The sequence below is a fragment of the Phyllobates terribilis genome, unplaced genomic scaffold, assembly GCF_046119375.1.
Source record: "Phyllobates terribilis strain yellow unplaced genomic scaffold, ASM4611937v1 Scaffold_9__5_contigs__length_417890890, whole genome shotgun sequence".
NCBI classification, from domain to species: Eukaryota; Metazoa; Chordata; class Amphibia; order Anura; family Dendrobatidae; genus Phyllobates; species Phyllobates terribilis.
In genome coordinates, this window is record NW_027362769.1 from 303,924,999 (window position 1) to 303,940,254 (window position 15,256).

The following is a 15,256-nucleotide window of genomic DNA, read 5'->3' on the forward strand; positions in this document are numbered from 1 at the left end:
TGGATTGAAATCCGGACTATTTCCAGGCCATGACATTGACCTTATGTCTCTTCTTTCAAGGAATGTTCTCACAGTTTTTGCTCTATGGCAGGATGCATTATCATCTTGAAAAATGATGTCATCATCCCCAAACATCCTTTCAATTGATGGGATAGGAAAACTGTCCAAAATATCATTGTAAACTTGGGCATTTATTGAAGATGTAATGACAGTCATCCCCCCAGTGCCTTTACCTGACATGCAGCCCCATATCATCAATGACTGTGGAAATTTACATGTTCTTTTTATGCAGTCATCTTTATAAATCTCATTGGAACGGCACCAAACAAAAGTTCCAGAATCATCACCTTGCCCAATGCAGAGTCGCGATTCATCATTGAATATGACTTTCATCCAGTCATCCACAGTCCACGATTGCCTTTCCTTAGCCCATTGTAACCTTGTTTTTTTATGTTTAGGTGTTAATGATGGCTTTTGTTTAGCTTTTCTGTATGTAAATCCCATTTCCTTTAGGCGGTTTCTTACAGTTGGGTCACAGACATTGACTCCAGTTTCCTCCCATTCGTTCCTCATTTGTTTTGTTGTGCATTTCCTGTTTAGGAGACATATTGCTTTAAGTTTCCGGTCTTGACGCTTTGATGTCTTCCTTGGTCTACCAGTATGTTTGCCTTTAACAACCTTCCCATGTTGTTTGCATTTGGTCCAGATTTTAGACACAGCTGACTGTGAACAACCAACATCTTTTACAATATTGCATGATGGTTTACCTTCTTTTAAGAGTTTGGTAATCCTCTCCTTTGTTTCAATTGACATCTCTTGTGTTAGAGCCATGATTCATGTCAGTCCACTTGGGGCAACAGCTCTCCAAGGTGTGATCACTCCTTTTTAGATGCAGACTAACGAGCAGATCTAATTAGTGCAGGTGTTAGTTTTGGAAATGAAAATTTACAGGGTGATTCCATAATTTTTTCCCACTGCTTGGTCTGAAAAAAATTACCCTTACTGAGTACCACATTTTTAATCTTGATTTCTTTTAGTGTTTCTTAAAGCCCTAAAGTTGCCATTTGAAATTACTTTAGTTTTGTGCCATGTATATATATATATATATATATATATATATATATATATATATATATATATATATATATAATTAGGTAAGCCTGTAGGGTTTTGATAAGAACCAAGCAGTAGCTTCATAGATTGTCAGTCTCCTGAGAGAGTGTCAGCCTGCTGGATGAAGCAGTGTTGAGTGTTAGAACCCTCCTGTTTGCTTTTGTTTCTACCTTGTGTTTTGCGGTCACGTGACCATCTTCCTATATATTCCAGCTCCGCCCTTCTGGCTTTGCTGGACTTCAGTGTTGTTTTGACTGTCTCTCTAGCCAGGTGCTTTTGTGCCTATCTATCTCTAGTTTGCTTGGTCCTCTGGGACCTCTAGTACTTTTTGTCAGTTTATCTTTTGCTCTGCAACAACTTCTGTTAGGAGGTGTCCCATTTTTGTCCCAGTCCTTAGTTTCTTTAGGGACCCCTCCTTTTCTCTATAGGTCTCCGTTCAGACTAGCCGAGGACGAAGGCAGGTCTGTTCACAAGGAACAGGCAGCCCGCTACAGCTCTCCCCTTCTTTCCTTAGCCTATGTTGCAGATCATAACATTGAGTGTGCTGCTAGTGAGTGATCAGCTAAAATATGAGCTCTAGCTGAGAGAGAGACATCCCAGAGTCTCTCTCAGCATGGAGACTGCGCTAAGCATTCTGTTTGTGAGGGCTGCAGAAGACCGGGTGGAAGCTGCAGCCTGTTCAGTGTGAACTGTGCCAAGAGTTGAACACTTCTGTTTAGAGCTGGAAGCTGCTGGAGCTCGGGCTGAAGAGGACAAGGCAATTGGTGGGTTCATGCCTCTTCTGTGTATGAAATCTACTCTGGGAGAAATGAATGTAATCAGTTTGGGTGAGCCCACACTGATGTGATCATGATTAAATGCACAGGGCATGTGCAGAGAACTACAAGTATCAGTGGTTGCTATGGACAATAGCTGTTTTGTGTGACCAAGCTGGGGCTAGCTCAGCCGTGTATGAGTAGCCCGGGTCTGTTCTGTTTAGTTAGCGCCTGGACAAGGCTATGGATTTACGTTTATGATTTTGTGGTTTTGGTGCTGGGCAACCTGTGGAAAGCAATAAAACACCACATGTTTGGAGCAAAACTGCATTGCTTGTGTTATCACTACCTAAGACCTAATGCCTAACGCCTGCCAGAGAGAGTGAAACCCTACATATATATGTATAATTCTCAAACCAGTATGGGTTTGATGTAACCCTTGGAGAACATTGCACTGCAATATAACCAACTTTACAACTCAATTATTTCCTCAGGCTGTGTACAGTCAGCCTACCATGTCCATGTTCTTTCTCAATAACTGGTACATTTAATAATATAACATGCTTACTTTCCCTTTGTTCCAATACAACAGGGCCTGCCTGTTATTTCGCAATTCATGTGAAGATGGTTAGGATAGCTTCCATTTGTGCTGTTTGTACAGACCTGCAAATAACAATGATACAGACATTTACTACTCACGAGAATTTTTTGTAATTATTATTAAACCAACTTACAAATAAACCAAATAAGGATTCCCACACTGCAATGTAAGGAGCGTGTATTGGTAACCTAAACAACTATCATTTAACAATACAAATATTTTCACATGTTGTTTTATCTTGACTCTATTGTTTTACATATATACGAGTAATACGGTTAATTGAAAAAAAAATGAGTTCAAGCTTTCATAGCTCACAGTTTTGCCACAACTACTGTATATTATACAGGGAAGAAGATGGAATCCACCTAAATGCGTCTGGTGATGTACTGTTTAGATAACAATGGGGGGGGGGGGGTTGATGTGCTTGCCTTGGACCAGCAGTGATTTTGAAGACAGTGACTTTCCATAAAGTGACTTTCAAGTGAAGATCCATGACTTTTGCCCAAACCGCTTTGACACTGCTTAAAGATTTTGGAACACCATGAATTTTCCATGTCTTGTCACCATGTAAAATATGACTATGTCATGTCAGAAGATGAACACCAATGCATGCCTTTCAATGTTGTACACTAATCATCATAATTGATGCTAAAAATTTATTGTATAGGCCGATACGTTCATGAAATAACAGAAAATGTAGATATTAGTTTATACTATAAGTCTATGTGCCCACGACGCAGAAATGCTCCGGATTTTTCCTGAGCGTTTCTGCATCTCCCTGTCAGAAAAAACGCATGCGGATTGTACATGCGGATTGTACATGCATTTTCCTGCCAGGGACATGCGGATCTGAAGCGTTCACATACATTTCCGCATACGGGTTGTCAAGCGCTTTCCAAGCGATTTTAGCATCACCTGGAAAGTGCTTGACAACTTGGTCACACTATATAAATCCATGCAAACGGCATGGATTTATATAGGGTGACCGTAAAAGAATGGTTAAAAATAAAAAAATAAATCTATACTTACCTTCCGATGGCCCCCGGAGTCTTGCTTCGTTCCGTCCTGGCTGCCGGCAGATCGCAGTACACTGAAGGACCTGCAAACGTCAGCGGTCATGTGACCCGTCACATGACTATGACGTCAGAACAGGTCCTTCATTCCACCGCGATCTGCCGGCATGGGAGCACGAGCGCAGTGGGGGCCATCAGAAGGTAAGTATAATATTTATTTTTTATTTTCTTCTTTTTTTCACAGGTTCTATGGTACCCGGGTCCGGAGGAGAGTCTTCTGTCCTCCACACCCGGGTACCATCCGCACATTGGAACGCATTGAATGCGCATCTACATATAAAGTGATGTGGATTACATGCGTTCCAATGCAAGTCAATGGCGGTGAAAACGCTGCGCTTCCGCAAAATAATTGGTAGTGCTGCGTTTTTTTCCACAATGATAATCCGCAGCAGAAATTTAGGCAGCATGTGCACAGCACATGCGGATTATCATTGGGGACCATGGCAGGCCTTCTACCATGCATTTTTTAAGTGTTTCTGCCGCTGCGGAATCCCTTAAAAAACGCATCGTGGGCACACAGCCTAAGAGTTATATTAAATAAAGTTGTGTTTTTTATTGAGGAAAAAACATTGCTAATGGTATGAGAACAAAACTCAGGTAAGCCAATCAAATTTTTCAAGCAGAAGACGATTCATGAAACGCTGGTGTTTTTTTTTTTTTTTTACTTAGAGCGTCATTTGTGTTTCAGTCATTTCCTGAGCGTTTTCATATTGGTACAATGATGTTTTTGTTTAGGGTTTTCCTATTGTTTTTGTGACTTCTTTTTTACTGTCGTTTTCCAGTTGTTTTTTTCACTCTACTGTATAATGAAAAAAGAACATGTAGTTTTTTAAGAAAAATAGCAAAATTCTCCAATAGACGTCTGGGTGTCTGATTGACTTGTAAATCACAGAGCATCTTTTGCGCAAAAAATGCCTGAAGAATGGTTAGGTTACTTCTATTAATTTCTTTGTATTTTTAGAACCTGAAGTGATGAAATGTTGTTCCAAATCCTAAATATATGAAGAGCAAGTAACTTTTACATAGCAAAAGGTCCAACAGCGACATCTTGTGACCGCAACTTCTAACTGACTGGAAGTCAGAAGTAACGAGGTTCTAATAGATTCACATTAAAAAGTGACCTCCGGCTCATCCAGAAAACACTGGGGCAATGCCGCAGGTCATAGACTGCAGAAGACCGATCAGAGCGGAACTGCTAGAATGTGAAGATGGCGGCTGGTAAGTGTAATACTAATGTCAAGGACCTTAGATTAGTAGCACCACTCCCGCGCTGAAAAAAAACAATACCGCTGGAGTGGTGCTTTACAGGGATAATTGGCAGGGATCAGAGTTCCACAGTTCCTTCCCTTTAGAGCATGGTTGCCACTGTCTAATAAAGGCACCACCCGGCTATAGATTGCACAGGCACACCAGCAGTGCCCATGAGATCAGCATGGCTAGTATGCCTGCCATGAAGATGCCCTCTTCGAGCATACTCATTAGAACTGCAGCTGATGTCCATGTTCTGCACACAAACCGATTTTAAGAATAGGACAAATACCTACCGGCCACTTTGTGATGTCATCAGGCCACTCATGAGGAGGAACAGAAGCTGGTTCAGCACAAAACCTACAAAACAAATTTATCGTTTATGTATAATACGAAAAAAGGAAGGAATTACACAGCATATCCCACATCAATACAACCCTAAATTAGGCAATGTTTCCAATACAAGTGAGGTATGCATTTTTTTTCTGGCAAAATACATAGCTATCTGTATACAAACAAAGGCAACTCTGTAGTGGGATATGTCTGCCCATTAAAGAACAACTGATATTTGTGGATAGGTGATAAATATCTGATCACTAGGGCCTTAGTGCTGAGACCCCCATCATCACTCTCAACTCCCCATTTCTCCTCACTGCATAACTACAGTAAATAGAAAAGGGGGCTCAGGACACTTGTTCTAGTGATTGCTCAGGAGTTCGACGTGGCAGGGCCCTAGTGATCAGAGAATAATCAATCACCTTTCCCGTGAATGAGTGATAATATGCATACTCATTTAGTTTCATCTTATGTTTGCCGATGGAAAACAATGGTAGATTAAAAATATGTTTGTTTGCATGTACACTCAATGCAAAACAAGATAAGAAATGTGTGCATGAAGGAGTGCCACAGTGTATATTAAATATAGTACATTGCGAGTTGTTGGGTTATAGCAGAGTTTAGTCTAGATTCGCATAGGCAGTGATCCATCCTCATACCTGGGGTCCTGACGACATACTGATCCATAGTGTCTTTCACTTTTGTTTGCTAGCAGAGGGGTGCTTGAATGATATGGCCACTTTACCCACACAGCAAGAGTGGACTGAAAAAAACATGAGCAAAATAATCAAAGCATAACAATTGATGGAACTAGAAATGTCATTTGCTGACATGGTACCCAAAAATCACACAAGGTCCATCTAAAATATTGTAAACATTTATGCTATGGGGAAAAAAACATGCCCCAATTCATGGGCATACAAATTACCATGGGAGCACTTTAACTAAAGTTGAAATGGGGCCCAAACAACCATGTCCATTAGAAGAAAGTTAATCATTTACTTTGGTGCTTGATAGTTTAAGACTTCTTTAAAATGTTCAATATTTCTGCATAAATTTGACCTAAAACTACAACATATTTTCACACAATTCCTAAAAGTAGACCAAAAGAACAAAATCAAATAAAGGAGTCTAAAATATTATACTTTGTCATTTTTAAATTAGGGAAATGATCTAATATCACATGTCTGTGAGTGGTAAAAGTATGTGAACCTTTGCTTTCAGTGTCTGGTGAGACCCGATTGTGCAGCAATAACTGCATCTAAAAGTTTCCGGTAGTTGTTGACTAATCCTGCACATTAACTTAGAGGAATTTTATCCCATTCCTCCCTACAAAACAGCTTCAGCTCTGTTGTTATGTTGGTGGGTTTTCTCCCATTAACTGTTCACTTCAGGTCCTTCCACAACCTTTCTATAGGGTTAAGGTAAGGCTTTTAATTTGGATATTCCAACACTTTAAGTGTATTCTTCTTTAACTATTCTTTTGTAGAATGACTTGTATGCTTTGGGACCTTGTCAAGCTGCATGACCCATGTTTTCTCATTTTCCTTTAGAATTTGCTGGTATAATTAAAAATTCATTATTCCATTAATGACAAGCTGTCCTGGCCCAGATGCAGAAAAACAGGCCCAAACATTGATACTACCACCACAGAGTTTCACAGATGGTATAGGGTTTTGTACTGTAATGCAGTGTGTTTCTTTCTTCAAAGATGATGCTTCTCATTTAAACCAAAATGCTCTATTTTGGAGTTATCCATCCACAAGACATTGTCCCATTAGCCTTTTGGCATGTTCAAGAGTTCTTTAACAAACTACAGATGGGAAGCAATGTTCTTTTTGGAGAGCAGTGGCTTTACGCTTAAAATCCATGCATTGTTCTTCAGTGTCCTCCTGATGCTGGACTCTTGTGGCATGTTCAAGAACTCTTGAACATGCCAAAAGGCTAATGGGACAATGTCTTGTGGATGGATAACTCCAAAATAGAGCAGTAATATTAGCTCATGCTAGAGAGACCTTTAGAGGCTTAGAGGTTACCCTGGATTTCTTTGTGACAATGCATACTATTTTTCACTTTGCTCTTGGAGTTATGTTGGGTGATCACTCTTGGGGAGGGAAATAATAGCCTTGAAATCCCTCCTTTTGTACACAATCTGTCTGACTGTGGATTGGTGGAGTAAAAACTCTTTTGAGATGATTTTGTTACTTTTCCAGTCTGATGAGTATCAACAACTCTTCTTCAACACTTCTCAGAAATCTCCTTTGTTCGTGCCATGATAAACTTCCAAAAATGTGTTGAGAAGATCAGACTATGAGAAAAACCCTTCTCTTTAAATATAACACGTCATCCACTTACACCTGTCACCTCATTGATTAAATACAGCAAGTTCTAATTTCACCTTCAAATTATCTGCTAATAATAAAGGTTAACATCCTTTTTACATGTACAGACTTGTAATATTGGATCATTTTCATAATTTAAAAATGACACAGTCTAATATAAGTGACTCGATTGTTCTATTAAAGGGAATGTGTCACCCGCCTGGGATATATCAGACCTCTACTATGGGCATACAGGTGATAGAAAAGTAAATCTATACTTACCTGTATGTCTATATTCCAGAGGCTTGGCGTCCAGGGGACGCCAAGCAAACCCCTCCTATCTGCTTACTATTCCCCTAAATTGCTGCCTCTGTGCTAAATTACCATATCCCCCCTCCCCTGAAAGTCACAGGGCCCTGTAACAGACCCTGTGACGTGCCTTGCTCTGGCTCCCCTCCCACACATGCATAAAGCGCCGCTCCCATGGTGAGCACTTTGTTTCCCTCTGGCCCCGTTTGGCTGCGTACTGCGCCGCAGCCTTGTATTGCGCATGCAAAGGTGAGTCACTGAGACTTCCGCTTTGCTGGCAGTACGCAGTCAAATGGGCCCAGAGGGAAACAAAGCGCGCTCCATGAGAGCGGCGCTTTGCACATGCGTGGGAGGGGAGGCAGAGCAGGGCACATTACAGAGTCTGTCACAGGGCCCTGTGACGTGCAGGGGAGGGGGGGGGGGGGGGGGAGTGGTAATTTAGCAGAGGCAGTGATTTAGGGGAATAGTAATCAGATAGGAGGGGTTTGCTTGGCGTCCCCCGGATGCCAAGCCTCTGGAAAACAGACTTTATAAAACCAGATTTCTCTGCAATCTGACCTCTGCTATGGGCCATACAGGTAAGTATAGATTTACTTTTCTATCACCTGTATGGCCATAGTAGAGGTCTGATAAAGCCCAGGGGGTGACACATTCCCTTTAAGTTCATTTTATCAAATTTTAGGATTTGTGTGAAAATCCGATATAGGTCAAATCTATACAGAAATACGGAAAGTTTTGAAATGTTCACAAACTTTCAAGCACTGCTGTGCTGGTCTCTGCTTTGCTGTGCCAAATAGCTCTCATCCAGAATAAAAAAAGGAGTGTCTCTAGGGTAATTTACAAATGAAATTCAGACCCCTTTAAATCTGACTTCCAGGGTAATTAATTACAGTATACACTCCTAAACATTGAAATTCCAACACCAAGAAGGAAAAGTCATGGAATTATGGAGCTCACCATTTCAATAGACGTATTAATGATACAGAAATTATGAAAAAATGGAAACAAAACTTTCAAAACATTTCAATTTATTCAGTATTGATCACGATCGCAACACGTCAGAAATACACGTACTTACACTTATCACAGTAAGATGACACTCGGCTCAAACTCCGACAGAGTTTGAGTTTAGTGTCATTAGCATAATCGGCTCGATTCTCTCGCATGAGAGAATCTACGCTAATGTGAGCGTACCCTTAGAGGTAGTCTGAGGACTGTTCTGCCATGCTGAATGCACTTGGGCATGCAAATCATCAAGCTCCACTGCTGAAAGCTCCGATTGCAATTGCCGACTGAAGATGTCCCAAAAGTACTTGAAGGGAGACAAGTCCACTGGTATGATAGCAGAATTAGACCATGCACGCTGCTCAACGTAGCACGAGCAAACAGCGGCATGGGATTTATGAGTTGAAAAAAGACTCCTGGGCCACTTTGGAGAAATGGCCAAAAGCACTCGTTCCACTACCAAATCAATATAAACGCCAAGCTGTTTATGTACCTAGAATGAAGACTGGAGGGGTCTGGCTACCATACATTAAGCCAACCCATGCCATAATCCCAGGAGTATGACAAGTATGATGCTCCGTTATGAAGGCCTCTTCATGGCGTTGCCCATGCGGCCTTGTCACATTGGAAGAATGGTGCGTAGAGATCCATTTTCTACTGCAAGTGTAATTGGACTTCACAAAAGAAGTCTACGGCGTCCAGAGACTACAAAAACCATCAGAAGGCGTTTGCACAACATTGGGCTATGAACCAAATGTCCAGCTACAGGTTTTACAGTGACATCACACCACCATCACTCTAAAGGGCTATTATGGTGCATTTTAAGATGGAAATGGAGGTTGTAATGGAAGTCTATCTTCTTCAGTGATCTGTCCAGCTTTTGTCAAGGATGCATTGATAACCGGAGTTTGGTTGGAGATGACGTTATCAACGCCATGAAGAGCCCCTGACGATGGAGATGGAAAGTGTCCCAAGAGCCAATTTTCAATACAATTGTGCCAGGCCGCATGTTGCTACTGTGTGCTACTATGAGCAACCTGCATGAATTAATCATGCTACTATGGCCTGAAGCATCTCTGGACTGGTCTTCCCATCAAGCAAATCTAAGACATCTTTGGTCGGCAATTGCAGCAAAGGGGGCTGCCAGCAGTGGATCTTGATGATTTGCGTGGCCAAGTGCATTCAGCGTGGCAGAATATTTCTCAGACAACCATTAGACACTTCTTTGATAGTATGCCAAGGCTTGTAAGTGCATGTACAGTACAGACCAAAAGTTTGGACACACCTTCTCATTTAAAGATTTTTCTGTATTTTCATGACTATGAAAATTGTACATTCACACTGAAGGCATCAAAACTATGAACTAACACATGTGGAATTATATACTTAACAAAAAAGTGTGAACCAACTGAAAATATGTCTTATATTCTAGGTTCTTCAAAGTAGCCACCTTTTGCTTTGATGACTGCTTTGCACACTCTTGGCATTCTCTTGATGAGCTTCAAGAGGTAGTCATCGGAAATGGTTTTCACTTCACAGGTGTGCCTTGTTAGGTTTAATAAGTGGGATTTCTTGCCTTATAAATGGGGTTGTGACCATCAGTTGTGTTATGCAGAAGTCTGGTGAATACACAACTGATAGTCCCACTGAATAGACTGTTAGAATTTGTATTATAGCAAGAAAAAAGCAGCTAAGTAAAGAAAAACGAGTGGCCATCATTACTTTAAGAAATGAAGGTCAGTCAGTGCGAAAAATTGGGAAAACTTTGAAAGTGTCCCCAAGTGCAGTTGCAAAAACCATCAAGCGCTACAAAGAAACTGGCTCACATGAGGATCGCCCCAGGAAAGGAAGACCAAGAGTCACCTCTGCTTCTGAGGATAAGTTTATCCGAATCACCAGCCTCAGAAATCGCAGGTTAACAGCAGCTCAGATTAGAGACTAGGTCAATGTCACACAGAGTTCTAGCAGCAGACACATCTCTTCAACAACTGTTAAGAGGAGACTTTGTGCTGCAGGCCTTCATAATAAAATAGCTGCTAGGAAACCACTGCTAAGGACAGGCAACAAGCAGAAGAGACTTGTTTGGGCTAAAGAACACAAGGAATGGACATTAGACCAGTGGAAATCTGTGCTTTGGTCTGATGAGTCCAAATTTGAGATCTTTGGTTCCAACCACCGTGTCTTTGTGCGACGCAGAAAAGGTGAACAGATGGACTCTACATGCCTGGTTCCCACCGTGAAGCATGAAGGAGGAGGTGTGATGGTGTGGGGGTGCTTTGCTGGTGACACTGTTGGGGATTTATTCAAAATTGAAGGCATACTGAACCAGCATGGCAACCACAGCATCTTGCAGCAGCATGCTATTCCATCCGGTTTACGTTTAGTTGGACCATCATTTATTTTTCAACAGGACAATGACCCCAAACACACCTCCAGGCAGTGTAAGGGCTATTTGACCAAGGAGGAGAGTGATGGGGTGCTACGCCAGATGACCTGGCCTCCACAGTCACCAGACCTGAACCCAATCGAGATGATTTGGGGTGAGCTGGACCGCAGAGTGAAGGCAAAAGGGCCAACAAGTGCTAAGCATCTCTGGGAACTGCTTCAAGATTGTTGGAAGATCATTTCCGGTGACTACCTCTTGAAGCTCATCAAGAGAATGCCAAGAGTGTGCAAAGCAGTCATCAAAGCAAAAGGTGGCCACTTTGAAGAACCTAGAATATAAGACATATTTTCAGTTGTTTCACACTTTTTTGTTAAGTATATAATTCCACATGTGTTAATTCATAGTTTTGATGCCTTCAGTGTGAATGTGCAATTTTCATAGTCATGAAAATACAGAAAAATCTTTAAATGAGAAGGTGTGTCCAAACTTTTGGTCTGTACTGTATTTCTTCCCATGGTGCTCATACTCAATACTGAATAAATTGATGTTTTGATAATGTTTCCATTTTTTCATAATTTTTATTCAATACTATGGGCTTGATTCATCAAAGCTTTCACCCCAGAATTCTGGAGTAAAAGCTTTGAAATTGCAAAATTTAGGTGCAACTCACATTAGTGCCAAAATTTTGCAGCTTTTGCCATTTTTACGCTAATTTCATCCAGCTCGCTCTTTCTCTGCAAGAGAGGCCGCAATGTCTTGTGGGAACCAGCTCTGCATGCTGGTGTTCAACAACTCAGTAGACTTTCCATCAAACTCTGGCCTTTTTATTTATAAACATTTTTGACACTAACTTATATTTGGCAAAATCAACAGTTAGGTGCTGCCCACTCATTTATTAAAATTAAAAAGCAGACCCAGATTGGAGATGGGTACTCCTTAAAGGGGATCTGTGACCAGGTTTTTGCTACATAATCTGAGAGCAGCATAATGTAGTGGCAGAGACTCTGATTCCAGTGATGTGTCACTTACTGGCCTTCTTGCTGTCATTTTGATAAAATCCCTGCTGCAGATTTACCAGTTCTCTGAATGCTGAGCTCTGTATAACCCCGCTCACACCACTGATTGGCAGCTCTCTGTGTACACTGTGAATTGGCAGAAAGCTGCTAATCTGTGGTAGGACATCTGATCCTCTAGTGATAATCTCACGCTGAAAAAACACTGATTTTATTGAATCTGCAACCAGCAGTCCAGTAAGTGTTACATTGCTGGAATGAGGGTCTCTGCCCCTACATCATGTTACTCTCAGATTAAATAGTAAAAACCAGCTGACAGATTCCCTTTAAGCCTTAAGTGGAGAAGGACTTTTTTGACTGCTCTGGCACCATAGCAGCGGTTAGGCCTATTACCTATGGCAAAAGTTCTGGAAAACCACAAAATATTATTATTGTTATTAATAATAATAATAATAATAATAATAATAATAATAACAACAACAATTTAGCAGTAAATCAAGTATCAAAGTACCCATATAGTTTTATATTTAGATAGTTTAACCCATGAGTTCATTATGCATTAATATCCTAACAGTGAACATAGCAGTGATATTCTTAAACACAAAATCATACCGAACACTCCTCTTCTGAAGTCTGAATACATCCAGATTTGTCATTTCTCACACAACATGCGGAGTGCCTTTCTTTCTCTCTTTTCATCTGAATTAAATTGTACACTTGCTGATCTTGTCTCATGCATGGTGAAAATTTTGCTCCAAGATGTATTAAATCTTCCTGGAAGAAATTACAAATCACAAATAAGGAAAAGATATTCATACAATATATTTGATACATTTTAATTTCTTCCTAGAGAAGCTTTCTTTTCAACAGAAAGTCCCTTTCCATTTTACAATTCTCAGTCCCTTTCTTGTGAGAAAGACCATCCGCCCCTTGAGAATCCTGACTGCTGATACATTACATTTTATATGGTCATCACAACATGCTACAAGGAATCCCAGAACCTATTGGCACAATACTAGATGTTCCAAGTGAATTTGCGAAATGAAAAATGCAAACAAAATAAGTACTGATGTTAAAAAGAGGACAAGTGACATCTCACAGACTCAAAAGAACTAACTTGCATAAAAAAACTCCATCCTTTGACACAGAGATGAGCTCAATGCTTTAGGGAACAAGATAACATTACTAAGATGAACAAGACAAGACTGCCTCTTACTCGTCATCTCTAGTCTTCACAATAGGAGGATATTACACATCTAATGCTTATTTCCGAGTAAAATTGTTGTCCAGTGCCATTATCTTCAAGAACTCATGCCTGAAGTAAATTCTTAAAGGAAAAGTAAGCACAAAAAAATTATGTAAATATTCACAACAAATTATTAGTCAGTCGAGCAACTAGAAGTTCTTTCTTATGCCTTTGATGATGATGATGTTACCAGAATGATTATTGTTGGCTTGGCATTCATCTATTGTTGGGAATAAACTAACATAAAGCAAAGGAACCTATATATACTACATAATAAATATACAGAAGTGAAACATTCTGAAATGGCCGAGTCAATCACCAGATCTCAATCCCATCGAGCATTTTACATGCTGAAGACAAAACATAAGGCAGAAAGACCTAAAAACAAGCAACAACTGAAGTCAGCTGCACTTAAAGCCTGGCAAATCATCACAAAGGAGGAAACCCATCGTTTGGTGACGTCTATGGCTTACAGACTTCAGGCAGTCATTGCCTGCAAAGGATTTTCTACAAAGTATTAAAAATTAACATTTTATTTATGGTAAAGATAATTTGTCCAATTAATTTTGAGCCCTGAAATGTGGAGACTTTGGAGAAAAATGGATTGCAATTCCTAAACATTTCAGAGGATATTTTTTTTCAACCCTTTTAATTAACCCTGAAAGTCTACACTTCAATTGCATCTCTATTATTTTATTTTAAATAAAAAACAGTGGCACGCAGAACCCAAATCACAAAGATTTGGTCACTGTCCAAATAGTTTTGGCCCTAACAGTATATGTATATACAGTGGGTACGGAAAGTATTCAGACCCCTTTAAATTTTTCACTCTTTGTTTCATTGCAGCCATTTGGTAAATTCTAAAAAGATAATTTCTTTCTCATTAAAGTACACTCTGCACCCCATCTTGACTGAAAAAAAAAACAGAAATGTAGAAATTTTTTGCAAATTTATTAAAAAAGAAAAAACTGAAATATCAAATGATCATAAGTATTCAGACCCATTGCTCAGACACTCATATTTAAGTCACATGCTGTCCATTTCTTTGTGATCCTCCTTGAGATGGTTCTACTCCTTCATTGGAGTCCAGCTGTGTTTAATTAAACTGATAGGACTTGATTTGGAAAGGCACACACCTGTCTATATAAGACCTCACAGCTCACAGTGCATGTCAGACCAAATCAGAATCATGAGCTCAAAGGAACTGCCCAAGGAGCTCAGAGACAGAATTGTGGCAAGGCACAGCTCTGGCCAAGGTTACAAAAGAATTTCCGCATTACTCAAGGTTACTAAGAGCACAGTGGCCTCCATAATCCTTAAATGGATGAAGTTTGGGACCACCAGAAGTCTTTCTAGACCTGGGCGTCCAGCCAAACTGAGCAATCGTGAGAGAAGAGCCATGGTGAGAGAGGTAAATAAGAACCCCAAGATCACTGTGGCTGAGCTTCAGTAGGGAGATGGGAGAAAATTCCACAAAGTCAACTATCACTGCAGCCCTCCAACAGTCGGGCCTTTATGGCACAGTGGCCCGACGGAAGCCTCTCCTCAGTGCAAGACATATGAAAGCCCGCATAGAGTTTGCTCAAAAACACGTGAAGGACTCCCAGACTATGAGAAATAAGATTCTCTGGTCTGATGAGACGAAGATAGAACTTTTTGGTGATAATTCTAAGCGGTATGTGTGGAGAAAAGCAGGCACTGCTCATCACCTGCCAATACAATCCCAACAGTGAAACATGGTGGTGGCAGCATCATTCTATGGGGGTGTTGTTTAGCTGCAGGGACAGGATGACTGGTTGCAATTGAAGGAAACATGAATGAGCCCAAGTACAGAGATATCCTGAATGAAA

At 40.5% G+C, this 15,256-nt stretch overlaps 1 protein-coding gene across 2 annotated transcripts in view; it reads right to left on the reverse strand.

Moving 5' to 3' along the window:
* The window catches only part of RHBDF1 (rhomboid 5 homolog 1), a 249,279-nt gene that overhangs the window by 51,408 nt on the left and 182,615 nt on the right, over positions 1-15,256 (reverse strand). For both annotated transcript variants that reach the window (XM_073647918.1, XM_073647919.1), the window contains 4 exons: positions 12,773-12,934; positions 5,786-5,889; positions 5,087-5,150; positions 2,437-2,531 (listed from right to left, as the gene is read on the reverse strand). In XM_073647918.1, the coding sequence (XP_073504019.1) occupies positions 2,437-2,531; positions 5,087-5,150; positions 5,786-5,889; positions 12,773-12,934 (425 nt within the window). The remainder of the gene's footprint in view (positions 1-2,436; positions 2,532-5,086; positions 5,151-5,785; positions 5,890-12,772; positions 12,935-15,256) is intronic.